Here is a 23,935-nt window from a genome sequence, read left to right as displayed (position 1 = left end):
TTTCCCTGTCATTCCTCTTTATTACACATAACTATTTATGGGCTTTAATGTTGTGAATTATTTATAGGTGTGGATTTCTTAAGTTAATACTGATGTCAGGTGAAAATTTCATGTGAATAACCTCATTAGAAATATATTTACTGAAAACAGTGTTGACTAGTTCAATACTCATTTCCCCCCACACTGTAACTCTAATGGTTACCCAGTCAACGTAGTTATGGTCTGCACAAATGTTTTCCTTCTGTAAAATGCAGCTTTCTTTGGCCAAACTCAAAGGCGGCCTGGGGTGCAGTCGGCATTCCGGTTCATCTGAAAGGTGCTCACTGCGTTTGAGGTCAGGGCTCTCTGCAGGACACCCGAGTTCTTCCACTACAAACTTCACAACCGCTATTCATCCGGTTAAGAGTATTTCAATGGATAGAAAACTGAAGGGGTGTGAATGTCGCACTCAAGGTGCCAATTTTTTAAGCAGATTCTCTGAAATATAACTGCATTCAGTGCTACATGAATGATTGTAGAGGCACTCAAATAACAGATTTCTGAGTTCTTTTCTCTTATATAAGCCCTGACTCGAGATGATTAAACATTGGTGTGCAGGTTCATGCAAATACAGACTCCTCTTATAGATATATATTTTAATATATGCTTTAGCTGTCTAGCCAGTAATCACTACTCAAATTACTGTACAAGCCATCTGAATTTCTACACTTAACTCTTAAAAAAAAAAAAATTTTTTTTTTTATCTTGTCCTCTAGTCTCTTTTTATGGTCTCAGCACATTTTGGAAATCCTGTACACTGAAGATGTACATTGCTACTGTGATTAATAGTGTGACATCTAACACACACACACACACACACACACACACACACACACAGACTTAATCCAGACATGAATGTTATTTATTTACATTTATTCACTTAGCAGATGCTTTTATCCAAGGTGATTTACAAATGAGAAAAATACAAGCAAAGCGATATATCAAGCAGAGAGCAATACAAGTAGTGCTACAAGATCTATTAATTGAGTTCCATAAGAAGCAAAGCGCAGAGTAGGGGTGTAAGTGCAATTTTTATTTTTTTTTTAAATACGAGTTGGTTAGGTGCTCTCGGAAGAGGTGGGTCTTTAGCTGTTCTTTGAAGATGGTGAGAGATTCTGCGGTCCTGATTGAGGTTGGAAGTTCATTCCACCACTGAGGAACAGTTAGTGTGAAGGTTCTGGAAAGGGACCTTGTGCAACACTGAGTGGGAACTACTAAACTTCGGTCGCAGATTGTGAGAGGGAATGTAAGCCTTCAGGAGAGAGTTGAGGTAGGAGGGTGCTGTTCTAGACAAGGTCTTGTAAGTGAGCATCAATGCCTTGAATTTGATGCGGGCGGCTACAGGAAGCCAGTGGAGGGAGATGAAGAGGGGTGTGACATGGGTTCTCTTGGGCTGGTTGAAGACGAGGCGCGCTGCAGCATTCTGAATCATCTGAAGGGGTTTGATGGAGCTGGCCGGGAGGCCCGAAAGTAGTGAGTTGCAGTAGTCCAGTTTTGAGATAACGAAAGCCTGGACTAGTAGCTGTGTAGCCTGTTCGGTGAGGTAGGGTCTGATTTTCTTGAAGTTGTACAGGATGAACCTACAGGACCGTGCAGTTGTTGAGATGTTGTCTGTAAATGGCAAGCTGTCATCAATAAGTCACCCCAAGGTTCCTGGACATCCTGGTTGGCTCGAGTGTGGTTGAGCCGAGCTGTACAGTGAGGTTGTGGTTGATTGAGGGACAGGCTGCGATGACGAGGAGCTCAGATTTTGCCAGGTTGAGCTTAAGATGGTGTTCCCTCATCCAGACCGAGATGTCCGACAGGCAAGCAGAGATGCGTGTAGAGACGGATGGATCGTCAGGCTGGAAGGACAAATAGAGCTGGGTGTCATCAGCATAGCAATGATATGAGAAGCCATGAGACTCAATCACCTGCCCTAGAGATGTAGTGTTGATAGAAAAGAGGAGTGGACCCAGAACTGACCCCTGTGGAACACCAGTTGTGAGTTGCTGAGTTTCAGAAATACCTCCCCTCCATGATACCTTGAAGGATCTGTCAGAGAGACAGGATTCCACCCAGCGCAGAACCGTTCCAGTGATGCCCCGGCTGGAGAGAGTTGACAGGAGGATCTGATGGTTCACAGTGTCGAAACAGCAGAGAGGTCGAGTAGGATGAGCACAGATGATCTAGAGGTTGCTCTTGCTAGTCATAAGGCTTCAGTGACGGAAAGCTTGAGTGGTTGCTCAGTGTCCAGGGGGTTGTTCGGTGTGAGAAAATTGGAGAGTTGATTCAAAACGGCTCTTTCAAGAGTTCTGGAAAGAAAAGGGAGGAGGGAAACAGGTCTGTAGTTGTCAACTACAGCAGGGTTAAGTGATGGTTCTTTAAGCAGCGGGGTAACCCGGGCCTGCTTAAATGAGGTAGGGTGTGCACCAGTAGAGAGGGATGTGTGGGAGAGATGGACTGAAGAAGGTATGTTGGTGTGTGTAAACAGGTAACAGCAAGAGGAATAAAGGGCGAAAAGAAGTAGTATACTTAGCAGCACATGCGGGGTCTTCGTCGGTGTCCTTGCTCGGTGGACTCGCAGGTCTTTACACGACAAGGGCTGACGCTTCCGCCTCAGCGTTTCTTCATTATTAAGTACGGCTGTGTTTCAAAGCTGAGCACGCCTCTTTAATTAGCAAAACAGAGTAGTCGCGTGAACGAGTGACTCCCGACCGGAATTAGCTTTAATCTAGCAACGTGTAAACAGCTCGTAGCAACAGGAAGCACAGTTACAGCTTCGCTCTGACAACCGGTGCTAAAACTAGTTTCAACTAAAACAAAAAAAATCCAGAAAGAAACACTTACCAGTTACTGTTCGCCTGGGTCAATAATCGCTTCTGCTTATTTGTTCGTTTGTTTGACTTATTAAATATTCTGCAAACTCGGACAAATGTCGAATTAGCCTGCAGGTTAGCTTTGGTTTCATTCCCGCTTTTCGACTGAATGCTAAAGCTAAATTAGCAAATGTGTAGTACAATTTAAAGTGAACTCACCTGTGTTCATTTGGGAAACAAAAGCGGAATCTCTTCCTATATGAGTCGTTGGTGACTCCAGCAAAAGCGGAATCTCTTACTAAAGTACAGACATTGACACTCTTGCATATAATCCACGACACACCAGCTGGACGGCGGCCATTTTGTTGAGGTAATGAGTCACAGGTGTGTGCTGTGCTGATTGGTGGGCGGGGCCAACATTTACGCAAAGACCAATTAGCACAGTTGGGGGCAGGGTCATGTGACATTTATGTGAATTTGATTGGATGTTTATATTTTTTTGTACGTTTATTTGAGCAAGACTTCAAATATTAAACTGAAGAAAAAAAAACCCCACAAGTGACAGGGTGGTGATAAATGCAGAAGTGGATTATTTTCTTATAACAGAACGTCTCAAAAGTGTTTTAATTCCTCTTATTACCACAGCAGTTGGCCAACATTTACTATTTTTATTTATTAATGAGCAACATAGTGTGCTTTTTTTTTTTTTAACGGTTTATAGTTATGTTTAATGTAGTGGAACATCCACAAGACAAGTTAGTTCCTGTTGTCATTTATGTTATAATAACTATAATCTGTAGTTCCCTTACAGTCTCACATATTTCTCTCTCGCCAAATTACAGGCAGAAATACGCTGGTTGACATGTCATCCATTACAGACAGATTTATCCATCCATCCATCCATCCATCTTCTATACCGCGTATCCTTCCTTCAGGGTCACGGGGAAACCTGGAGCCTATCCCAGGGAGCATCGGGCACAAGGCGGGGTACACCCTGGACAGGGTGCCGATCCATCGCAGGGCACACTCACATACAGACAGATTTATTCCAGCATTAATTCAATATATCAGAATTCAAGTGGATTACATACAAGCTGACTAACACTTGAACAAATGGGAAGATTACAGAAATTGATGTAACGACTTTTAGAAGCTTCTGTTTGGCCAGTTGTCATAGTTAATTGGGAGTGCATCCGTGGATGTATTTAAGTTCCAACCTAGAGCCATTCCCGTTTTGCCTTACTCCTTGAGAGCATTTCCAAATGACCGAAGGTACCGCAAGCATCTGTATGTAAATATAAAACTCTCAGGACCACACAGACACTGCATTATTCAGGAAAGACTCGCAAATGAACTCCCAGGGATGAACAAAATTTAGTCTGAAAGAAAAACAAGCCAGACTTCAACTGTTTGGCCATAATGATCAGTGCTAGTTAAAGAGGAAAACAGGTGAGGATTTAATTTGAAGAACAAAATCCCAACTGTGTAACATGGTGTCATACCTCCAAAGTTGTAACAAATCGGTTAATGGAGTGGCCATCACAAAGCCCCGACCTGAATCCAAGAGAAAAATCGGTGGCACGAAATACAAAAGCATGTCCGAGCAAGGAGGCCCACAAACCTGACCAAGTTACAGCAGTTCTGCCAGGAGGAACGAATTCCAAAACACTCCAGCAAAGTACTGTGAGAAGCTTGTGGAAGGTTATGCCAAGAGTTTGATTCAAGTTAAGCAATTAAAAGGCAATGCCACGAGGCAGTTCTAACAAAGCGTACGTAAACCTTTGGCCCGCTGAACTAAATTCAAATGACCTCTTATGGAAGGAAATAACACAGGACGTACCACATTAAATGTGCTGGAGTTGTGAAATTTTTACATATGCAGATTAACTTGTGGCCTGAACTGTTGGTGATCTTTCTCATTTTCATGTTGCTTTACTGATTTAATTCCTTTTAAAGGATGGCTATAATATTTTTGTTTACTACCTAGAAAAATATGCAAATGCCAGCATTGAACTGCTGTAAAACATACATTGTCCCTGTTTATTATACAAGTGGGCATGACATAATGAGCCCTCCATTTTGCAATACACGGTAACGAAGCATGTAAATGAACGCAATGAGCAAAATCAGTTTGTGCAATTTAATAAATATTTAACTTATGACAGGTTCCACACACTTAGGAAGACCAATCCGGCAACGAGAAATGAAAAAATAAAATAATTCAGAAGATTTGCAGATCATTATTAACAGCCACGTAATAATCGCGAGGTCCACGTCGGGGTGGAAAGGTGCAGAATCGCCTTTTTTCTTTTCTTTTCTAGCAACACCACAAGGAAAAAGAAAAAAAAAAAAGAATAAAAACAGGTTCATTTAGACTTGCATCAGCAGTTTAGCGATGGAGGAAGACTCTTGTGTTAGCAGCAAGTGTGTTTGAGGCGGAGGACTCGTCGTACGCGTTACTCCACACGCTGATCCAGAACCGTTCTCAAAGACGTCCAACGGTTTTAGTGTCCACATGAACGTGTTTTCTTTGAATAAATATGCCTCACAAGCTACATGGAGCTGATCTGATTTACAGTTTCACAATAGAAAACATCATTTCGCATTAAACAGTACAGTAACCCTGTGTTTACACAAGCAAGGACAAGACACGGACACCGCCGCCGTCGCTCGCGTGCGTGCCCTGACCGGATGTTTTTAAGTCGCAATAAGAAACGATAGCAGCTAAACGGTTATTTTAGTTTAAAATCGGTTTGAATATTAAGAATAAAAAAACCCAGCAAAATAAGATAATCGTTATAATCAATCCAACACTGTAGAATGGGAACTAAACACAGACAGAATGTGTTGTTGTGAGAGTAGATCATTAGAGGAGGGGTCTCAGACCTCAGGATTGGCACGGGGAACTTTGACACGCTTTAGTGCGTCACAGGTAAAGAAAGAAAAACTTTGAACTTGTGAACGTCATGCTTTTGGTTTCGCCTGCTCGTATAAACGATGTAGAAGATGATCAGCCTGTTAGAACTAAATTATTTACAAAGCATATTGTTGCACAACATGCCACTGCAATCATGGATTTAGGAGTGGAATGGTGTGTAAAAAAAAAAAAAAAAGATTCAAAGTATGAAGCGTAATGTTCTGTTTGAATCACAATCACAGTTTCCGGCATACAAGAGTGGAAAAAAATATAAACATTTAAATAAATAAAAACACAAGGCTTCGGCTAAGGCATTTAGGCATTTTTTCTGTATATTGCAACGTAGTACTTACTTTATATATACAGAGCCCTCCACTAATATTGGCACCCTTGGTAAAATATGAGCAAAGAAGGCTGAGAGAAATTGTCTTTATTGCTTAACCCTTTTGATCTTTTGTTTCAAAAGAATCACAAAAATACTCTGCTCTCATGGATATCAAACCATTTCAAACAGGTTTATAAAAGTAATGAATGGTTAAATAGAGGTGTGCAGCAATTACTGGCACCCCTATGAATTCATATGAGGAAAATATATTTGAAGTATATTCGCATTGATATTTAAAAAAATTTTTTAGTACACCTGGGTGACTAGGAACGGGAAATTGTTCAACCATGACTTCTTGTTCCACAGGGGTATAAATATGAGTTAACACACAGGCCAAATTCACTTAGTCATTCATAACAATGGGTTAGACCAAGGAGTATAGCTGTGATGTGCGGCAAAAGGTTGTTGAGCTTCACAAAATGGGGCGTGTCTATAAGAAAATAGCACAAGCATTGAAAATGCTCATTTATACCATCAGGGCAATAATTAAGAAGTTCCAGTCAACTGGAAATGTTATGAGTCAAGCTGGAATTGGACGTGTGTCTATATCGTCTCAGCTCACTGTGAAGAGGATGGTTCGAGTGGAGAAAAAATCTCCAAGGATCACAGCTGTAGAATTGCAGAAGTTAGTTGTGTCTTGTGGTCAGAAAGTCTCCAAAACTACAATCTGAAGTCACCTACATCACCACGAGTTGTTTGGAAGGGTTTCAAGAAAAAAGCCTCTACTCTCATCCAAAAACAAACTCGAGCATCTTCAGTTTGCCAGAAACTACTGGAACTTCAAATGGGATCGGGTTCTATGGTCAGGGTTAGAGCTTTTTGGTAATAAACACCAGAGGTGGTTTTGGTGCGCACAAAGAGGTAGCCATATGGAAAAGTACCTCATGCCCACGGTTAAATATGGTGGTGGGTCTTTAATGTTTTGGGGATGTTTGTCTGCCAGAGGACCTGGACATTTTGTTAGGATACATGACATCATGGAGTCTATCAAATATGAACAGATATTAAATGAAAACCTGACTGCCTCTGCCAGAAAGCTTAAAATGGGCCGTGGTTGGATCTTCCAGCAGGACAATGATCCAAAACATACATCACAATCAACACAGAAATGGTTTACTGACCACAAAATCAAGGTCCTGCCATGGCCATCCCAGTCCCCTGACCTGAACCCCATAGAAAACCTGTGGGGTGAACTGAAGAGGAGAGTCCACCAGCGTAGACCTCGAAATGTGAAGGATCTGGAGAGATTCTGTATGGAGGAACGGTCTCAGATCGCTCGCCATGTGTTCTCCAACCTCATCAGGCATTATAGGAGAAGATAAGAAGGCTGTTATCTTGGCAAAGGGAGCTAGCACAAAGTATTAACTAAAAAGGTGCCACTAATTGTTGCACACCTATATTTAATAGATATATTTTTCTATTGATAAACCTGTGTTTCTGTTTGGAATTGTTTGATATCCATGAGAGAAGAGTATTTTTGTGAATTTTTTAAATAAAAGATCAAAATGTTAAACAATAAAGACAATTTTTCACAGCCTTCTACCTACCAAGTGTGCCAATATTAGTGGAGGACACTGTATAATATTATATATTAGTCTGTACAGGATTTCACAGTTCTGTTTTTTTTTTTTTTAGTTACTTTTTTAAAAATTCGCAATGCAATTTGTGGGATTTTTTGTGCTTTTCTGTGAAAAACTACTTGAATTGGTGAAACTGCAGTTGCACGAAATTGATCTGCATGGTTTTTAGCTGTGATGTTTGTTGGTAAACGAGAGCTTTTAGCTGTACTCATGCTCGACGCACGTGAATCGAAGGGGGCTTTGGCTGAATGCGCGTTGTGATGATGTCACATGGCGCGTTATCATGATGCGTCTTGGCCAAAATCTGCGAAAAATCTTCCGTAATTTTGAAAAATTGCAAGCTCCTTTGAATATGGAGTTTCCTTGATGTTGCATTAATTTCTGCGATCGCAAAACCCTAGAGGGACACATGACACATACATACATACCACTTTTTTTTTTTTTTTTAAATATAAATTCCTCATTTGTTGCATATTGGGAAATGTAAATCTAATAGATTCCACATATTGTATATTCTATATATATCGTCCCCTAATTTGTGCATCAAATATTGCAATAAAATACATCAAATTACAAATGCCTTGATACATTTATAAATCCAAGCTGCGGCATGGACCTTAAAATTCCTCCGTTTCCTCGTTAAAGGATTTATTTTGGTAGACGTTAAATAAAATGATGGGTGAAAGCCATTTCTTCTACATGTACACTGTCTGAACTAAATATGGTGATGCATGCTCTGATCATCAAAACATCTTTAAGGAAACTGATCGGTTTTTGCCATTTGTCCCTACACGAGGCTCCTCTACTCAGCTTTTACAGGATGCGTCATGTAGAAATGTGCTCATCAGAAGCCCTTGTGCAATAATCCAGCCTGGTGTCAGAGAGTGGAGGTTGAGACCGGTCCCTAGACGGCGAGTTTCCCCCTGTAACAGACTCCTCACTGGCAGGCGGTCAGTATGTGTAGCTCGTGCCGTACTGGAAGGAAGCCATCTGCACTTTCCTGCGCAGCCGGTCCACTTCCAGCTCGCGGAAGTAGTCTTCCTCATCGTCCTTTACGATGAGCTTCTGCAACTCGCTGATCTCTCGCTCCATCTTGCTCCTCAACTCACGTTTCATCTTGTGCAGAGCCTGGAAGAGGAAACAGGATGGCGAATGTAAGGGGAGACGTTTTATATGGCGAAAATATTCATACCCAGGACATTTCTTTGCTCTTCTTTGTGTGTGTATATTTTATTTATACTTATATATTTATATATAGCGCTACAGTTCTCATCTAGCATGCAGGTTTGAGTATGCAAGCTGACTTACTAACATGGACTTTGTGGCTTTCACTTGAGTCTTTCCTTCCACTACGTATGCTCCCATGTACAATTTATTAAAAAAAAAGTGAACCAGTTTCAACACGCCACTTTTTATGCACTGCTGCAATCAACATCAAGCGCCTACTGCCTAGTCAACTATATCCGTTACAAAATCCCGTCGCAAATGGACACTGAACGCACATTAGAGATACATAAAAGTGCAAGGTGTGAAAGGCTGAACCGCCGAAGAACTCCAGTGAATGTACATGCTTTTAGGTTTTGAACATATGCTACCTTTGATCTGCTGCTGGAGGGTTGATTTCTATTTCTACAACATTACTCTGTACATTACTGTATAAATGTCTTCATGTTAGGCAACAGCTGAGCGTTTAGGACCTTGATGAAACAAGTATTTAGGGAAATGAGGTTTGCTAAATGGAAAAAAAAAAAATATATATATATATAACGCGTTACTGTAATATTTTGAGATCATAACCATGCCGTGAGACTGATAAAAATAATGTCGAACGTATCCTGTCCATACCTACCATCACCAGAGGTGAAAGAGTAAACGAAGCAACTAGTGCTTGACATTAACACAGTAAAAGATCGATATAAATGATAGTAAATGATGGCACAGTACACTTTTCTGAGATTAGCGCAGGGACTACGCTGTATATTGTGATACACATTGTCCATCATGGAAATGTTCACAATATGATTTTTTTTTTTTTTTTTTTTTTAAATATCGCCCCCCGTTACAAGCAGCTGTGTGATGTATCTGGACAGGCAGCGGGTCTCTGGACGGAAGAGGGTATTCGGGAATGCTGGTGAGCTTTCTTACTCAAAAGATGTCCGTTTTCTCAATAGCCGACGATCAACCATGCAGGTCTAGCTGTTTTTTTTTTTTTTTTTTTTTAAATAGACGTTTCAAGCCGAACACGTGCTGGGTATTGGTATTGATGACGGGTTTTAAGCGAATCATAACTCACCTTTTCCTGGGCTTTCTTCCGCACCTGGTTCTCCTGACGCTCCAGGGCGAGTCTTTCAGCCAGCATGGAAAACTAAACGGGCAGAGAAAAAAAAATATTTGAGAAACGAATGAGATAAGGAGGGCAAATGTTACATGAGAGTCAAATTCATTCGAATTTTTTGTTTCGTTCCATTTTATACTTATATAATGCCTTGCCCACACTCAAGGTCACTTCACAAATCAATACAAATGCCAGCATTTGAAAAGCTGTAGCTGTAAGCTCACTTCACCACGGTTTTTAAAGGTCAGCTTTAATTTTCATCAAACGATATCGCTGTGGTTTTCAGTCAACTAAATCTACACCGAGGCTACATCCACGTTAATCCGGATAGATCTGAAAACTGCGTTTTCATTTTCAGTTTATTTAAAAAAATAAAAAAAAATGCAGTCTGAAGGTTGTACAAAGTGGCGTTAATCTTTAACGACGCTATCAAACTGGACAGCAGGCACATCGACTGCGGGACAGCGTCGTCCACCGTCTTGTTTGTTTTGAGCCGGATGGGTCACATGACTGAAAATACGTCGCAGTTTCTTGAATATCTCCCGTTTTCTCAGTTCCAAAAAGGGCGTTTTCAAATTTTTCCATTTGGGAGAGCGTTTTCGAAAAAAGCTCTGGACAGAAACGCCGTGTCAGTGTGGAGAGAAGGCCAAAACGCAGAGAAAGAGAGGCGCTTTCAAACTGATCTGGATTAAGGTGGACGTTAACACTAAAGCCTGAAACGCTAAAGGACTAAAACATAACTAAAATGACTATTTGTTTCTTGTCAAAAGACGGAAACTTGAACTAAAACCAAATGAGCTGCCGGTATTAGCACTGTGAGTGAGTGTTACTACTGTTCTGAAGATTGTCCACTCACAGATGTGATCTGCTCGGCGGTGGGCGTATTGGCGGTGGTATTGATTGACAGATTGAAGTGACGGAGTACGGAGGTCAGTTACCAACCCAACCAGTGTGAAGGCAAACTGTTATGAGACATGGAAACATGGAAAAAGTTTCTACCTGGTCCTTGTAGTAGTTCTCCATGGCCTCAATCTCATCTTTGTGTTTGCGTGCGTGCTCCTGACGCTGTTCTTTAGCGTACGCGCGCTGTTCCCTCAGACGGGCCTTCTGCAGCTCCAGACCCTCTTCAAACACCTGCTGAAACATCTGCGTGCACACGCAGAGACGCAAAGCAACACATCAGACCTTCTCCCAATGCCCAAAGTACCTGACCTTTCACCGGATAACTGGAGATGTACAGATTTCCATCGTACACAAGGTTAAAGCCGCTCGTGCTCGGAACCAACAGGAGCTAGCGGTATGTGGGCGCTTGTCTAGCGGCACTGTTTGCTGTCGATTGCGTGATCCGTCATGCACAGCCAACGTATAAAACCATTTTTTTTTCTAGATTTTTGTGCCATTAAAAACAACATTCGAAAATACGACTGCTTAAACAAAGCAATTACCCTTCATCCTGATGTTAGCCCGATCACGTGACGCGAACAGAGAATGAGAGTTTTAAGACGTGGATAAGCATGCCTGCTTGATGGAGTCAGTACTCGGTAAATTAGACATAAGGAAGTGCTGAGGTTGGGATTTCTGTTCCTCATATCCTCCTGACTGAGAGTGTCCCGAACAGAGGGAGACATAGCTGAAGTGTGACTCACCCTCTCCTCTCGCGTGCGGGCTCGGAGGAGCCGGGCACGCAGCTGCACATGGTAATCGCTGTGGTATTTGCGGGCGCGGGCCACCTGCTGCCTCTGGTCCCGCAGTTTATTCTGCGCAGACTTCTGCTGCTGGATTCTTTCTCTGAAATCCTTCTGTGAAAGACGAGAGAGAGAGACGGAGATCAAGTTAGATGCAGGAAAAAAAAAAAAAGAGTTCCTTTCTTTCTTTAAAGCACCGTTTAACTCAAAATGTGTTTTTTTTTTTTTCTTCCAACGACATAGCAATTGTAGCTGCTTCACAAGGACACTAAAATTGTGTTTGTGTGTGTGTGTGTGTGCTCACCAGGCGATGATTGTGCTCCTGCTCTTTGCGGATGATATCCACGAGCAGGTCGTGTCTCTTCTGGGCCTCCTCTACCTGTTATAAAAAAATAAAAAAAAAAGAAACTGTGAACATGTCTAATACACTGAACACATCAGCAGGAAGCTTTAAAATCGAACACAGCTCTGTGAACGACATAACGTAGTACAAGATCACAAAATTAAGACGTTTTGGCAATAACTAAGGAATAAAACTCTTAAGGGTCTGCTGTTATAGGGAAATAATCAGCGAGGGGGGTATTGTCGTATGGCAGTGGTTCTCAACACGGGGGGGGGGGGGGGGGGGGGGGTCGGAAGGGGGTGCAAATTGTTTTCAAGAACAAAACAAAACAGACAGGGCATCATTTGTGTACTCGGGTGTATTTTATTGCTTTTCAAATAGAATGTACATAAATGAAAAACTCCACATTCTCTCTCCTTCTGCATTTTCTTTTTGCTGAGGAGAGGCGGAGCTTAGCCTGACTTTTACCTAGCGGTCAGTGCAGACCTGTGTTACCAATTTTCAGACCCCTTTAGTTAAAGGTTGAGAACCTCTGGTGTATGGGATCATTGTCCAATAACATCAAATCTAGAAAAGCTTTCTCTCTCGTATACCACATCTGTACCATGCGTCAACAATTCATTTACACGTTTTCATTTATTACCGAATGTTATGTCGGATGTTGAATGTCGTGGAACAGCCACGACACGACTTGGTTCGTATTACGACCGAGGTCACAGCAGCTAGGGCCAGTCGCTGACGTTGCTAATAAAGCGGAAAGGACTTTTCCATGGCGGAACGCTGGAACTGGAGAACGTTATTTGTTTACCACTGAGCTTACATTATATAGAACATGCACCGTATGCAAGTCCCTGTGAATGAACTGTTACTGTAGAAATTATTATAGAAAACATAACATTAGAAAGTGCACATTAGTACAAATCTGTGATCTGAATTACAGCTGGCACGACTGTCAGAGCTGCTGTTAAGGCAGGGCGATATATCGATATAATGTCGATATTGTGATACATGATCGCGCGATACGCTTTTCTGAGATATCGTTGGTACGGTGATGTTTTTTTTTTGTTTAAACGGTACTGAATGGATGCTGTTGATCTGATGTCTTTTTTTTACCTAATCTTCTTGGTCTTTGTAAATATTAAAGTATCGTCTAACTTAAAAAAAAAAACTACTGTTTTGCAGCCAGTTTGTTAGCTAAACTATATATCGTGATACCGTAGAAATGTCCTCAAGTATCGTGATGTGAAATTTTCAAATCGCCCGGCCCTAGCCGCTGCCATACGATATTCAATCAACACCTTCTGACCAGTAAGATTCCAGAACACAACCACGATGGGTGTAATGATCAGATAATCCATTCTTATCATATATCACAGTGACTATAAAGGATCGAATCCACCGAGTGTGTGCGCAATTCCGTTCGAACCTTGTGGCCGAGTTTGCGCGCGTGCTTTTCGGGGTTGTTCTCACCTGATGGGTGTGTTTGCGTGTGTGTTTGTGCTGGTTGGCCAGAGCACTGAGCTGGTCGACCTGCCGGAGCTGCTGCTTCCACATGCGGGACATAGTGTGAGGCGAGAACTGCAGAGGAGGGAAGTCGTCCAACAGAGCTGGCAACAAGTCGTTCTCCTTCACCCGTACTACACACAAAATCATTTTGCTCATTTATCTGGAATCATTTTATTGAATAAACCATCAATACAGGTGTATTGGTTTACCTTTTTAACAGATGTCGGTTAATACATGAGCTAACTTGACCAAATTCATTTATTGTTTAATAATTCGGAAGTCTAGGCATTGTTGAGGAGAGAGAGAGACTAGTTCGAGTTGACAGGAAAGCGTGATCCATTGGCGTGGGCGGGTTTTAAATGACCATTTTGGCCTCGAGTCACGGCACTTGCGCGACCCACTGATCAGCGCAGCGCAAATTCGTTTGAGTCAACCGTTCCTAGAACAGATGGCACACGGGGCTAGCAGAATATTTGAAACTATTTTAATAGTCCTAAAATTTTTAACGGAATTGACGAAGCCCTTGAAAGAAGTAGACATGACATACTAAAAAAAAAAAAAAAAAAAAAAAAAAATGATAGACACACAGCAGAAAACGGTTTTGTGAGCACAAGAAAACTCTTCAGACTTCAGAGGTCTCGATCAATTGCTGCTGTCGAGTGGTTCACGCTGCGAAACCCAGTGGGTCGCACAGGTATTCGGTCTGCGCGGCACGGTTCTTCCGAGTAGCTCAGATTGGACCAGCTTTTGAGCTGTTTGGCTTCCCATACAAAGAACCGCTCTTTACGATCGTGGTGAGCAGGAAAGCATCTCAAAAAACACACAACACATCAAACCTTAAGGGCAGATGGGCTACAACATCAGAAGACAACGGGTACCAATCCCATCAGCCGAGAATCTGAGGCTATAGTGAGGTGGAGACTGGAAAAAACACCAAACAACATTTCTCCTCCGACCTCTCGCGTCAACACGGCATTTCCGCCGCACGGAACCGGCACTCGCTGGATAGATTTTTCTTTTCCGCACCATATTTATGTAAACTCTAGAGTGTGTGTCCAAAATCCCAGAAGATCAGCGGTTTCTAAAATACTCCAACCCGTGTGCATTTATGCACTGCACTGCTGCCACGTGATTGGCTGATCATATAATTGCATGATGAGCAGGGGTACAGTAATCGTTTCCTGGCTAGACGCAAGTTTATAAAAATAGCCGGTAACTAAGAAGGCTCCAAGGAACCAAAATTAAAAAATGATCAGCCTTGAAATGTGCCACATTTGGCAAAACGGGACACGAAAGTGTAATATTTCTGATTTTACAATGCACGAGTTATTTCACAGTCAGGAATTCCATGGAGTCCTGCAGGAAAGACCGACAATGCACTTCACCTCTCACAGTCAAATCCTAAACACCACCTTCATCAGGAGCACAGAAGAGACGTACGGCTCAGCGTAGGGTGAAAATCTCGAATACGGCCGCTTGTATGATACAGGAATACAGCGAGTGACGCAACACACCTGTCCAACCTGTGCTGCGATATAAAAGGAGGATTAGAGCGCTTACGTGGGGCTGTTTTGCGGGTCTGGGCTCGCGGTCGGATGGGAGCTCCATATTTGGAGCGGGGACTCTTGTTCGAGAGCGTCGATTTAGATCTGTAGTTATGAGATTTCGAAGCGCGAGATGCCTCCTTGCGTACGGCCTCCCTGTACTCCTGCTCCTACATGAACGACGACATGAAAGGGTTTCTTCATTTACACATTTACACAATGCGCAACAACAAAGTGAATTTACTTAGAAATGGACTAATTTTACACGATGGACAGTACATATAATCATTTCCATTAGTGTAGTATAAATGACAATCTATGAACAATGACAAAAAAGAAATAATATTCTCCAAATACACCACAGATTAATTTGTACTTTTCTTTATATTTGGGGGTTTTAGACTTTTGCAGCTTAACAAAACCTCATTTCTCTTCCCCTCCCCCAATACATTTTAAGACTTAAATTCTATATATTTATACATTAACTTTTTTGAGTACAAATATAAGGACAACATGTGTATATATATATATATATATATATATATAACGTGTATAGTATATTATATAACTCATAAATGAGATAGTATAGTCCAGAAGTCCTTACAGCCTCCTGAGCTCGTAGTCTCTCGATGGCCAAGTCTATTCTCTGCTGCTCGTCCAAGTTCTTCAGCTCTGCCTCATAAGCTTCAGCCACCATCTAGAGGCCAACACGAGAAAGACAACATCGCTACAGTACACCACAAACACTGCAAAAACCAAGATGCTTTCTTTACCCAAGTAATAATTCCATAGAACTCACAAGCCCAAGCCTGGGCAAAAGATACTATTCAGTGACAAACAGTTGACAAAGCGGTATGCTATATCTAGCCTCTGTCTGACCTGGCTTTTTCTGCGCTGGTCCTGAAAGGGTCGGAGCTTGTCGTGCCGCCTCTGGGCCGTGTGCTGCCGCGTGTCCGAGATCGGAGCGCCCTCTAGCATGCTCTGACTGGAAGGACGTACAGGAGGAGGAGAAGGAGAAAGGGAGCGTGTGCGCGGAGGTCTGTCCACACCGGCCTTGTCTGTATACGGAAGTAACATTACATCACAATGTCTTGGGAAATACCGTTCGTGAAATGATGAAGAGACGTGAAAGCTAGAGAAAGAAGAAAGAAAAGTGCAAGAAGTACCTGTGGGTCTGGGGGCACGTCTGCACTCCATGACGCTGTCACTGTGGTGGGAGTGTTTGTCCTCCTCTGCAGGCTTTGACACGTCCCCGGTCTCCCCCAGAGCCCTCTTCAGCATCTGAACGAGCGAGACAAACTTATAAATGGACGTCACAAAAAGCACGCTCTTCACATAAAACTGAATTTTAAAAAAAAATTAATTTGCTCCACCACAGGAAAAACAAGACACTGAGGCAAAAGTCTGATGTAACCGCTGCTTAAGCCCACACACTAGACACTCACTAAATCGAGCTCCTCGAGACGGCGAGCGAGTTTCTCTGACATCTCGTGTAGCTCCTGCTCGGCCTGTTTGTTCTTCTGACTGCGCCGTGATAATGGGTCCTCACTTTCCTCTGCCAGCCTGAGGCAAAAACAGCGAGAGAGAGAGAGAGAGAGAGAGAGCGAGCGAGCTTTATGTCAGAATGTCTCTAGTAGTAATTCATATAACACAAATGAAGACACGTGAAGGCTCACAGAGGATATTTTCAACTGTTGAAAACGTCCTCAGTAGCGCTCGACTCGTTCTATTCGTTTGAGTGCATGCGCCCTTTACTCAGCCCCCCACCTCCTGCTCCTATGGCTCCTCCGTCTTCCAGACGACGAGCTGGAGCCGTGGAGCCGTTCTTCATCGCTCTGCCCCTCTTCCGCTCGGCCGTGCGCGCGCGTGTCCTCTCTCTGGCTGTGCTCACGTGGGACGTACGGGACCGGCACGTCCGGCTGAGTGTGGAACAGGACACGCCGTGCTCCCTCTCTACCACTCTGGGAGAAAGAGATGGCCAGTTTCACGTCAAATAAGAGTGCTTAGACACAGAATGCAAATGGTTGCATACACCAATATTAACAAGACATTAGTACTTATACAAAGTTGCTAACCAGAAAACCTTAGCAGGGTACATCTCATAGATATCAAAATGAACAAAAATCAGTATCAGTCAAATAGTGTATGTTAAGCTACCAATAATGAGAGGAAGGGGAAAATAAATAAATAAATAAATAAATAAATACTCGGAGCAGTTTAAATGCATTTCCCTTTCTGATTGTGACAAAAACATTCTGTAGCAACTCCGTTTTCCCGTTTTCTGTTGAAGTAAATATCTTAGCCATAGATGTTAAAAACATCCATATCCCACCTCCACTTGTGCTTTGGGAGCCTCAGGCTGTGTTTCTTTCAGACTCGGCACAGACCTCTCGCTTTCTGCTAGAGACAAACAAACTGTTACTTATCATGACTGCAATGTACGAGCAATATTAATCCCTAATTACTATATAATGGGTGTGAGCATAATTCAAACACACAGACATTTCAGTAACAGTTCATGCCAAATCTATGTTAAAAGCTCAGCACGTGTACTAAACGGGATAATAAAAGGTCAGTCTGTTAACGTCGGAGATTAAACACAGTGGCAAGGCGAATCTGAGGCATACCAGAAGTGTGGATCCCGTTAGTCTGAACACCGTTACACTTAGGAGAATGACCATTCTGTAAGAGAGAGCAGAGAGACATATCTCATGAACTAGGCACGTACAACCGCTGGCAAAAATGATGGAATCACCACGCTTAGAGGATGCTCACCAGGGTTTTTCACTTCGTAGCGAATAAACAAATCACAGATATTTTTGTTTAATAGCTGAACATTATGGTTTCGTGAAACATACCTCAAACAAGTATAATTCAATTGTTTTAATTTATAGCATATTTTTTTTCTAGATCAAGGGGGGGGGGGGGGGAAGAGATCACAATTAGTACTTTGTTGCTCCTCCTTGGACTTTTATGACGGCCTTAATTCTTTAAGGCATGCACTTCACTCTGATTCATCACTGAATATCACTGTGATCCAATCATCCACACTCCATGATTGCTTCTCTTTAACCCACTGTAACCTCGTTCTCTTCTGTGCTGGTTTTCGTTTTCTGTCACAAACATTGACTGTACGTTTATATGGACCGCGGTAATCTAATTATTGACCTTAATCTGAGTAAGATAATATTGTGATTAAGGTGTTTACGAGTCGCTTTTAGAATACTCCTGTCATGTTCCTGTTTTACAGGTTATAGAACATAATTAGATTAACGGCACGTGTCATTACGTCACCGCGCCACGCCGTCCGACGTCCCTCCAGAATTTCACATATCAACATACAGTTGGTCTTCGTTGTGGTACCGTATACAGTTTTGGGTGTTTTTATTTAATTTTTTTACGAACGCTTCAAGTGCAGTTAATAATTTGTCACGTGACACGTGCGAATAGACGACTGCTTGAAGCCGTGGACTGATCCGAAACGGCATACTTGCCTACTATATAGCAGCTGAGATGCATGTATTTCGCCTACTATATAGCAGGTAAGTACGCGGTTTGGGACGCAGCCGTGCTCTCCTGTTTGCCGTAAAACGGTCGCGCGCTGCCGTGTGTGATCGTGTCCTGTCGCGAAATGCGGTGAAAACCCCCACGCGGCGTTAATGTAAGCACCCTCTTTTAACTGCAGACTAATTTGCATTTTAGACTTGTGCTGGTATTTGTTTTACAAATGCAAATTACAAGGTGCTGCCATAATTACTTCCTCAACACTGAGTGAGTCCATAATTATTTCCTTTACTTGATCTGGAAAATAAAAAAAAATGGCACTAATTAAAACAATTTTATTTAATTAGTTTGAGGTATGTTTCGTGAAGCCAGAATGTTTAGCTATTAAACAAAAATTGTTGCGTGTCATATCTGTGATTTCTTTATTTGCTACGAAGTAAAAATCCAGGTGAACATCCTCTATAAAGTTTGGTGATTCTTCTGATCTACCTTCCGATCAGTCGTCCAATGTCTGAGCTACCACTATCCGTAGAAAGTTAAGGTCCTCACTCAAGAGGCCAACAGTGGCAGCTTGGTGGTGCTAGGGCTTGACTTTCTGATCAGTAACCTAGAGCCTTAACCACTGTGCCACCATTGAAACACTGAAACTAATCTTCTGGATTGGTCAGGGTTGTGGTGGATCCCTAATCCATGACTGGGCACAAGACCCCAGTCCATCACTGTGTACACTGCGCACACACATTTACACCTAGGGGCAATTTAGATAAGCCAGTCCACCTACAGACATGCTTTTGGGAGGTTGGAGGTAACCAGAGAACCTGGAGGAAACCTACACACTATAGTGTGAACGTGCAAAATGTGCACACACAGTAACCCGAGCTCAGGCTCGAACCGGGACCCTGGAACTGTGAGGCAGCAATACTACCCACCATGTTCCGAATCAATACATCTAAATTAATATAGATATAAACATGACCAAACTGAGCGACGTCACACACAGCGATTGCACATAAATAGTACATCCCGATCCTAAGCAAAAGTCTAAATATTCATAGTACATCCCTGTAATCAGTAAACAAACCAATAACTTATATGCGTGCATGGTGACGGACTGGGCACAAGCTTGACACCAGACTTAATTTCCTGTCCTGCCTGAATGTTTGCATGTCCCTTTGCGCTCTTCATTTGCTTATCCAAACACCTACCTCAGAAGTGGGTGTTTCTCAGGTCTTGCACAGCAGCAGCTCGATGTGTGCGTGTGTGTGCGCTACTGCCGAGTGAAACTATGACGCGATCCGCAGTCCTTTTTAACCACATAACAACAGAAGTGACCTCATCGAGTTGTTTCAATAAGCATGGTTTTTCCTTTCGATGCAGCAATCCCTTTCTCTGGGATTCCTTTCAGCAAGGAAACTATGAGTTTAGGCTCTTGGGAAAACACCAAGCTAAACTAGTGGGTTGCTTTGTTATGGCATGTTACAACATCACAGATGTCCACACAGCTGAGACAGGTGAAGTGTACGGGAAACCCTAGGGTGTGTTCAGGAGTGTCTGTGGCGTTGACGCAGTGTGAGGAGAGTCATCAGAAAGTCTCATTCATTTGTATGATATTTGTACCACCTCTGATTATATGAGGTTATGTTGGCCAAAAAAATAAACAGGAGCTACTGTAACTGCTGGAGTAATACACTATAAATACAGTCATTAAAAGTAGTAATTTAATTAATCAAAAAATGATAACCAATTTCATTAATGATTATACAATTCTTTACCACAAAAAGGTCAAACAAAAAATGTATTAGAGTAAAATATGGCCAAAAAAAAATGTACATCATGCAAAAAAATCTAACTTATACTAATAATATAATATATAATAATATAACTTTCTAACTAAAAATTTCAGTCGCACTATTACTAATGTTTACAACAAAAAAATTATTCATTTGAATTAAAATGAACTGTAAACATTAATTTTTTACATTAATTATTCTGTACATTTAAAAAAATTAAAATAATTCACTTTTAAATAAAATCATAAATAGCAATATTTGATCTATTGAATTTGAAGTTCAAACTAATAAAAACAAACAAACAAACAAAAAAAGTAAGTAAATAAATATTTCTCATGACCCATTCTTTTTTTTTTTCTTGCTTTCCTTTTTAACGCCATGCCAGCTTCTATGGCTATACTCATGACGAGAGCAGGTTTAGTTATTCAAGAGGAAAACTAGAAAAGGTGTTTAAGATTCATTTTTTCCCTTAAAAACTTAGCTTAAACCCAAGTTTGGACTTACTTGGTTCAAAACCTTTTCAAAAGTGTCAACGGAAGTGTCAAAAGTGCGTTACAGTCCAGTAAGACATGTTTAATAGGTAGTGGGTTCTGACAGGATGTGCACTGTGGTGAATTTTCTCCAGATAAAAAGTCAAAATTGGTGTGTGAGCTTTGCGTGTCCTATCCGGCATCGAGTGCAAGTGACTTGATCCCAGCGATCGTTAAAAGGGAATACGTGTCTTGTCTTTATTTCCCGTAATTTGTTGTTTAAACACTGATCCTATTCCGACTTCCGTTTGTTTTCAGTGTGTACGTTTAATGTTGGTTTTAGGCCTGTGAACAGAATAGAGCATTTGACTGGTTCTGAGGATAATGCTTGTTTGGCAGCTCTATCTGCTTGTTCATTACCAGAGATCGCCGAGTGACCGGATACCCAGCAGAAAATAATACTAAAATTCTTTGATTCTAGAGAGGACAATTTGTTTAAAAAGAAGGATTTCTGTGGAACAGTCTCAGTGAACATCAGTGATAGTAATAAAGCATTTGGCTCTGCAGTAAAAGCTGAACTTTGGTCAGAGATGTGTATGCATTGACACAGCTGACTTGTTGCAAAGGCTGCTGCCACCTGAGTTCCGGATTTGGATCCGTCTGTGTATATTGGGATATGTTGTGGGAACACTGCTCTTATAGCCAGGAATTGTTGGTAATACTCATTCGGATGAGTTTTGGATTTTTCATTTCTCGTTCGGGGGGGGGGGTCACCGTCAGGTTCTCCAGATGGGTTTTTATACGTGGGCCAAATGGACGAATGGGACTTGGGTTTTCTTTCATATAGTACTGGATGTTGAGTTGAGAAAACTGCTGGCGAGGCTGGATTTTCTTTATTTGTTTTCAGTTTGGTTGCATATTCTAGGGCCAGCTTTAGGCGTCTGGTTTCCAAGGAAGGTTCACTGGCTTCCACGTAAACGCAAACTTTGAATTGGTGACGTTGTGTGTGCTCCTAAGGCCAGTCGAATACCTTGGTGGAGAACGGTATCTAAAAGTGGTGTATATGATCTCCTGGCTGATCCGTAATCGCTGCTTCCATAGTCCAGCTTTGAGCGAATCAAGATTCTGTACAGATTCCTGAGTTGAACTGTATGCTCCCCGTTTGGTTTCAGATAAAACTTGAAAAACGTGCCTAGCTTTAAAACTTGAAAACAAAAGCCCTGTATAGGTCTTACCTGTTTGTTTGTCCCCTCTGCATCTCCCTCATTATCCAGTGATGACGGGAGTGGATGCGGTGTGGTCTGTTTGGGAGGCTGCAGAGGAATGGCTGAGTGGAACGGCTGGTGCTGCTGAGGGGGTTGAGCCGTGGGTGGGTCGAGGTCACTGGGAGCTTTTTCAATAGAAACGACTGAGGGCAGCGGGTGTGGGCGCACTGAAAGAGAAAATTTTTTTTAAAAAAAAGGTGTTAAGCATCCGATTTATATGTTTCATCAGTAAATGTACATCTAAGGTTGACATCACGAGCTATAAATGTACACCTAAGGACCGATTTTAGAACAAAAATCAGTAGTTAAGAAGGCTTTAGTCGAGAACTACATGAATTCTAAAAATATAAGAGACAGTTTTAATGTATTAAGCGACTGAAAAACATTAGCGTTTACATAACTTGATTTAATGAACGTATTATGTCAATCCTTAAGAGAGAAAACAATTAAAGGCTACAAACGTCTATAAACATGCAGCACTCACTACAGTTATGATAAAACCGGCCAGTCTCTGATTTAATAAGCACTTTATGATCATTAGCAAAAAAATCTCTGATTTCAGCTTGAAAGGAAATAATTCTTGCTCAGAGTGCTTTAAAAAAACAAACAAACAAACAAACAAACAAACAAAAACCCCCTCATTAAGCGGTTGATTAAAATACCACAGTATGGAAATCAGGGAGCTCGGCCTTGCTGCGCTACTGAGCCAGTCACAGCTAATGTGTCTGGTACTGCTCAGAAGCATGAAGCAAAGATGGAAAAAGGCTGTCAAGCATGAATATCGGCTTTTCTGCCTTAACAAATATAGCAGAAGGATCGCTACTGGTTTCTCACGGACACTAGTATGTGTGGGACGTCTACCAAGACCTAGCATCCTATACTCCTATAAGACTTTCCAAGTTTCTAGCCTGGAATCAAAGGGTAAATAAAGCAGAAGGGACAGAGAGATGGAAGGAAAGCTGTACTGTAAATTAGTACTGGCTTGAGGAGAAATCATGTGCACCTTCTTGCTTCGAGGTGAACGTGCGGGCTGAATCGCCCAAAAGAATCAGCTCGGCGGTTGACTCCGAGTCGTCCCCGTTCCAGGAATGGAGGGAGTATTTACTGGACTGGACAGCAGAACTGAAATCAAGATGATCATAATGAAGAAATGAGGCAGGCAGAAAAACAGATAAACAGATGATGGCCACATATTCCTAACATCAAGCTTATATCACTGATTGTTTTTCTTCTCATGGAATTGTATGGCGTTCGTTTTTCTATTTCGCGTTATTATTTGTTACATCCGTTCTTATAATACTTCTCAAGTAACTAATTTAATCCTCTTCTCTTTGTTTTACTCACACTTCATACCACAGCGCTGTTGAACTCTCAAATCTGATTGGTCAGAAGGTGTCGTTTGATTTTCTATTAAAGCAGCTCTGTCGGCTACAACGCGAATCACAGGTTTATATCGACATATCCGTTCTAACACCTTATCATTTCTATGGTAACAGCTCATTCACAGAGAAGAAGTCTAATAATAAACTGATAAATACTTTTTTTTTTTTTTTTTTTCGAAAGAAAATATACAAAGTATAATATAGTTGATATGGTGAAGTTTTCTGTAATGGAGTTGTTTATGAAAGCAGCCTCCAGTGTCAGAGCTCTGAGTCTTCCGGACTTGGTGGATTCTTTGGTGACATGGAAAGCTGCGATGGCAAACATGAAGAGAGCGGGTGAGGGAATAACTGTTTATAGCTGCTATAATGTAAGTGATAACAGAAACGACATT

The 23,935-nt window shown here is 41.8% G+C and overlaps 1 protein-coding gene and 1 long non-coding RNA gene across 5 annotated transcripts in view; both read right to left on the bottom strand.

Annotated features, from left to right (window-relative positions):
- Positions 1-895: 895 nt before the first annotated feature.
- On the bottom strand, positions 896-4,378 carry LOC128615508 (uncharacterized). 3 transcript variants are annotated; one of them, XR_008387216.1, is made up of 4 exons: positions 3,057-4,378; positions 2,869-2,966; positions 2,554-2,689; positions 896-2,333 (listed from the first exon to the last, which is right to left on the bottom strand). It is a non-coding gene; the product is annotated as an uncharacterized LOC128615508 (long non-coding RNA). The 3 variants fall into 3 exon arrangements; XR_008387215.1 differs by having other exon boundaries at positions 2,869-2,937; XR_008387214.1 differs by lacking the exon at positions 2,869-2,966.
- Positions 4,379-4,963: 585 nt separating this feature from the next.
- Positions 4,964-23,935, bottom strand: part of LOC128615503 (centrosomal protein of 95 kDa-like) — a 33,086-nt gene continuing 14,114 nt past the window's right edge. The window contains exons 6-21 of one of the 2 annotated variants that reach the window (XM_053637657.1): positions 23,165-23,283; positions 22,132-22,328; positions 17,760-17,814; positions 17,465-17,532; positions 16,900-17,093; positions 16,578-16,695; positions 16,299-16,413; positions 16,012-16,190; positions 15,737-15,829; positions 15,149-15,302; positions 13,553-13,719; positions 12,044-12,118; positions 11,701-11,853; positions 11,054-11,200; positions 10,013-10,084; positions 4,964-8,847 (exon numbers count right to left, since the gene is read on the bottom strand). In XM_053637657.1, the coding sequence (XP_053493632.1) occupies positions 8,671-8,847; positions 10,013-10,084; positions 11,054-11,200; positions 11,701-11,853; positions 12,044-12,118; positions 13,553-13,719; positions 15,149-15,302; positions 15,737-15,829; positions 16,012-16,190; positions 16,299-16,413; positions 16,578-16,695; positions 16,900-17,093; positions 17,465-17,532; positions 17,760-17,814; positions 22,132-22,328; positions 23,165-23,283 (2,083 nt within the window). In that variant the 3' untranslated portion in view covers positions 4,964-8,670. The remainder of the gene's footprint in view (positions 8,848-10,012; positions 10,085-11,053; positions 11,201-11,700; positions 11,854-12,043; positions 12,119-13,552; positions 13,720-15,148; positions 15,303-15,736; positions 15,830-16,011; positions 16,191-16,298; positions 16,414-16,577; positions 16,696-16,899; positions 17,094-17,464; positions 17,533-17,759; positions 17,815-22,131; positions 22,329-23,164; positions 23,284-23,935) is intronic. The other variant, XM_053637659.1, reaches the window with a different exon arrangement.

The sequence above is a fragment of the Ictalurus furcatus genome, chromosome 12 (genome assembly GCF_023375685.1).
Source record: "Ictalurus furcatus strain D&B chromosome 12, Billie_1.0, whole genome shotgun sequence".
NCBI lineage: Eukaryota > Metazoa > Chordata > Actinopteri > Siluriformes > Ictaluridae > Ictalurus > Ictalurus furcatus.
The sequence above is the reverse complement of the archived record's forward strand: the minus strand, read 5'-3'. Positions and strand labels throughout refer to the sequence as shown.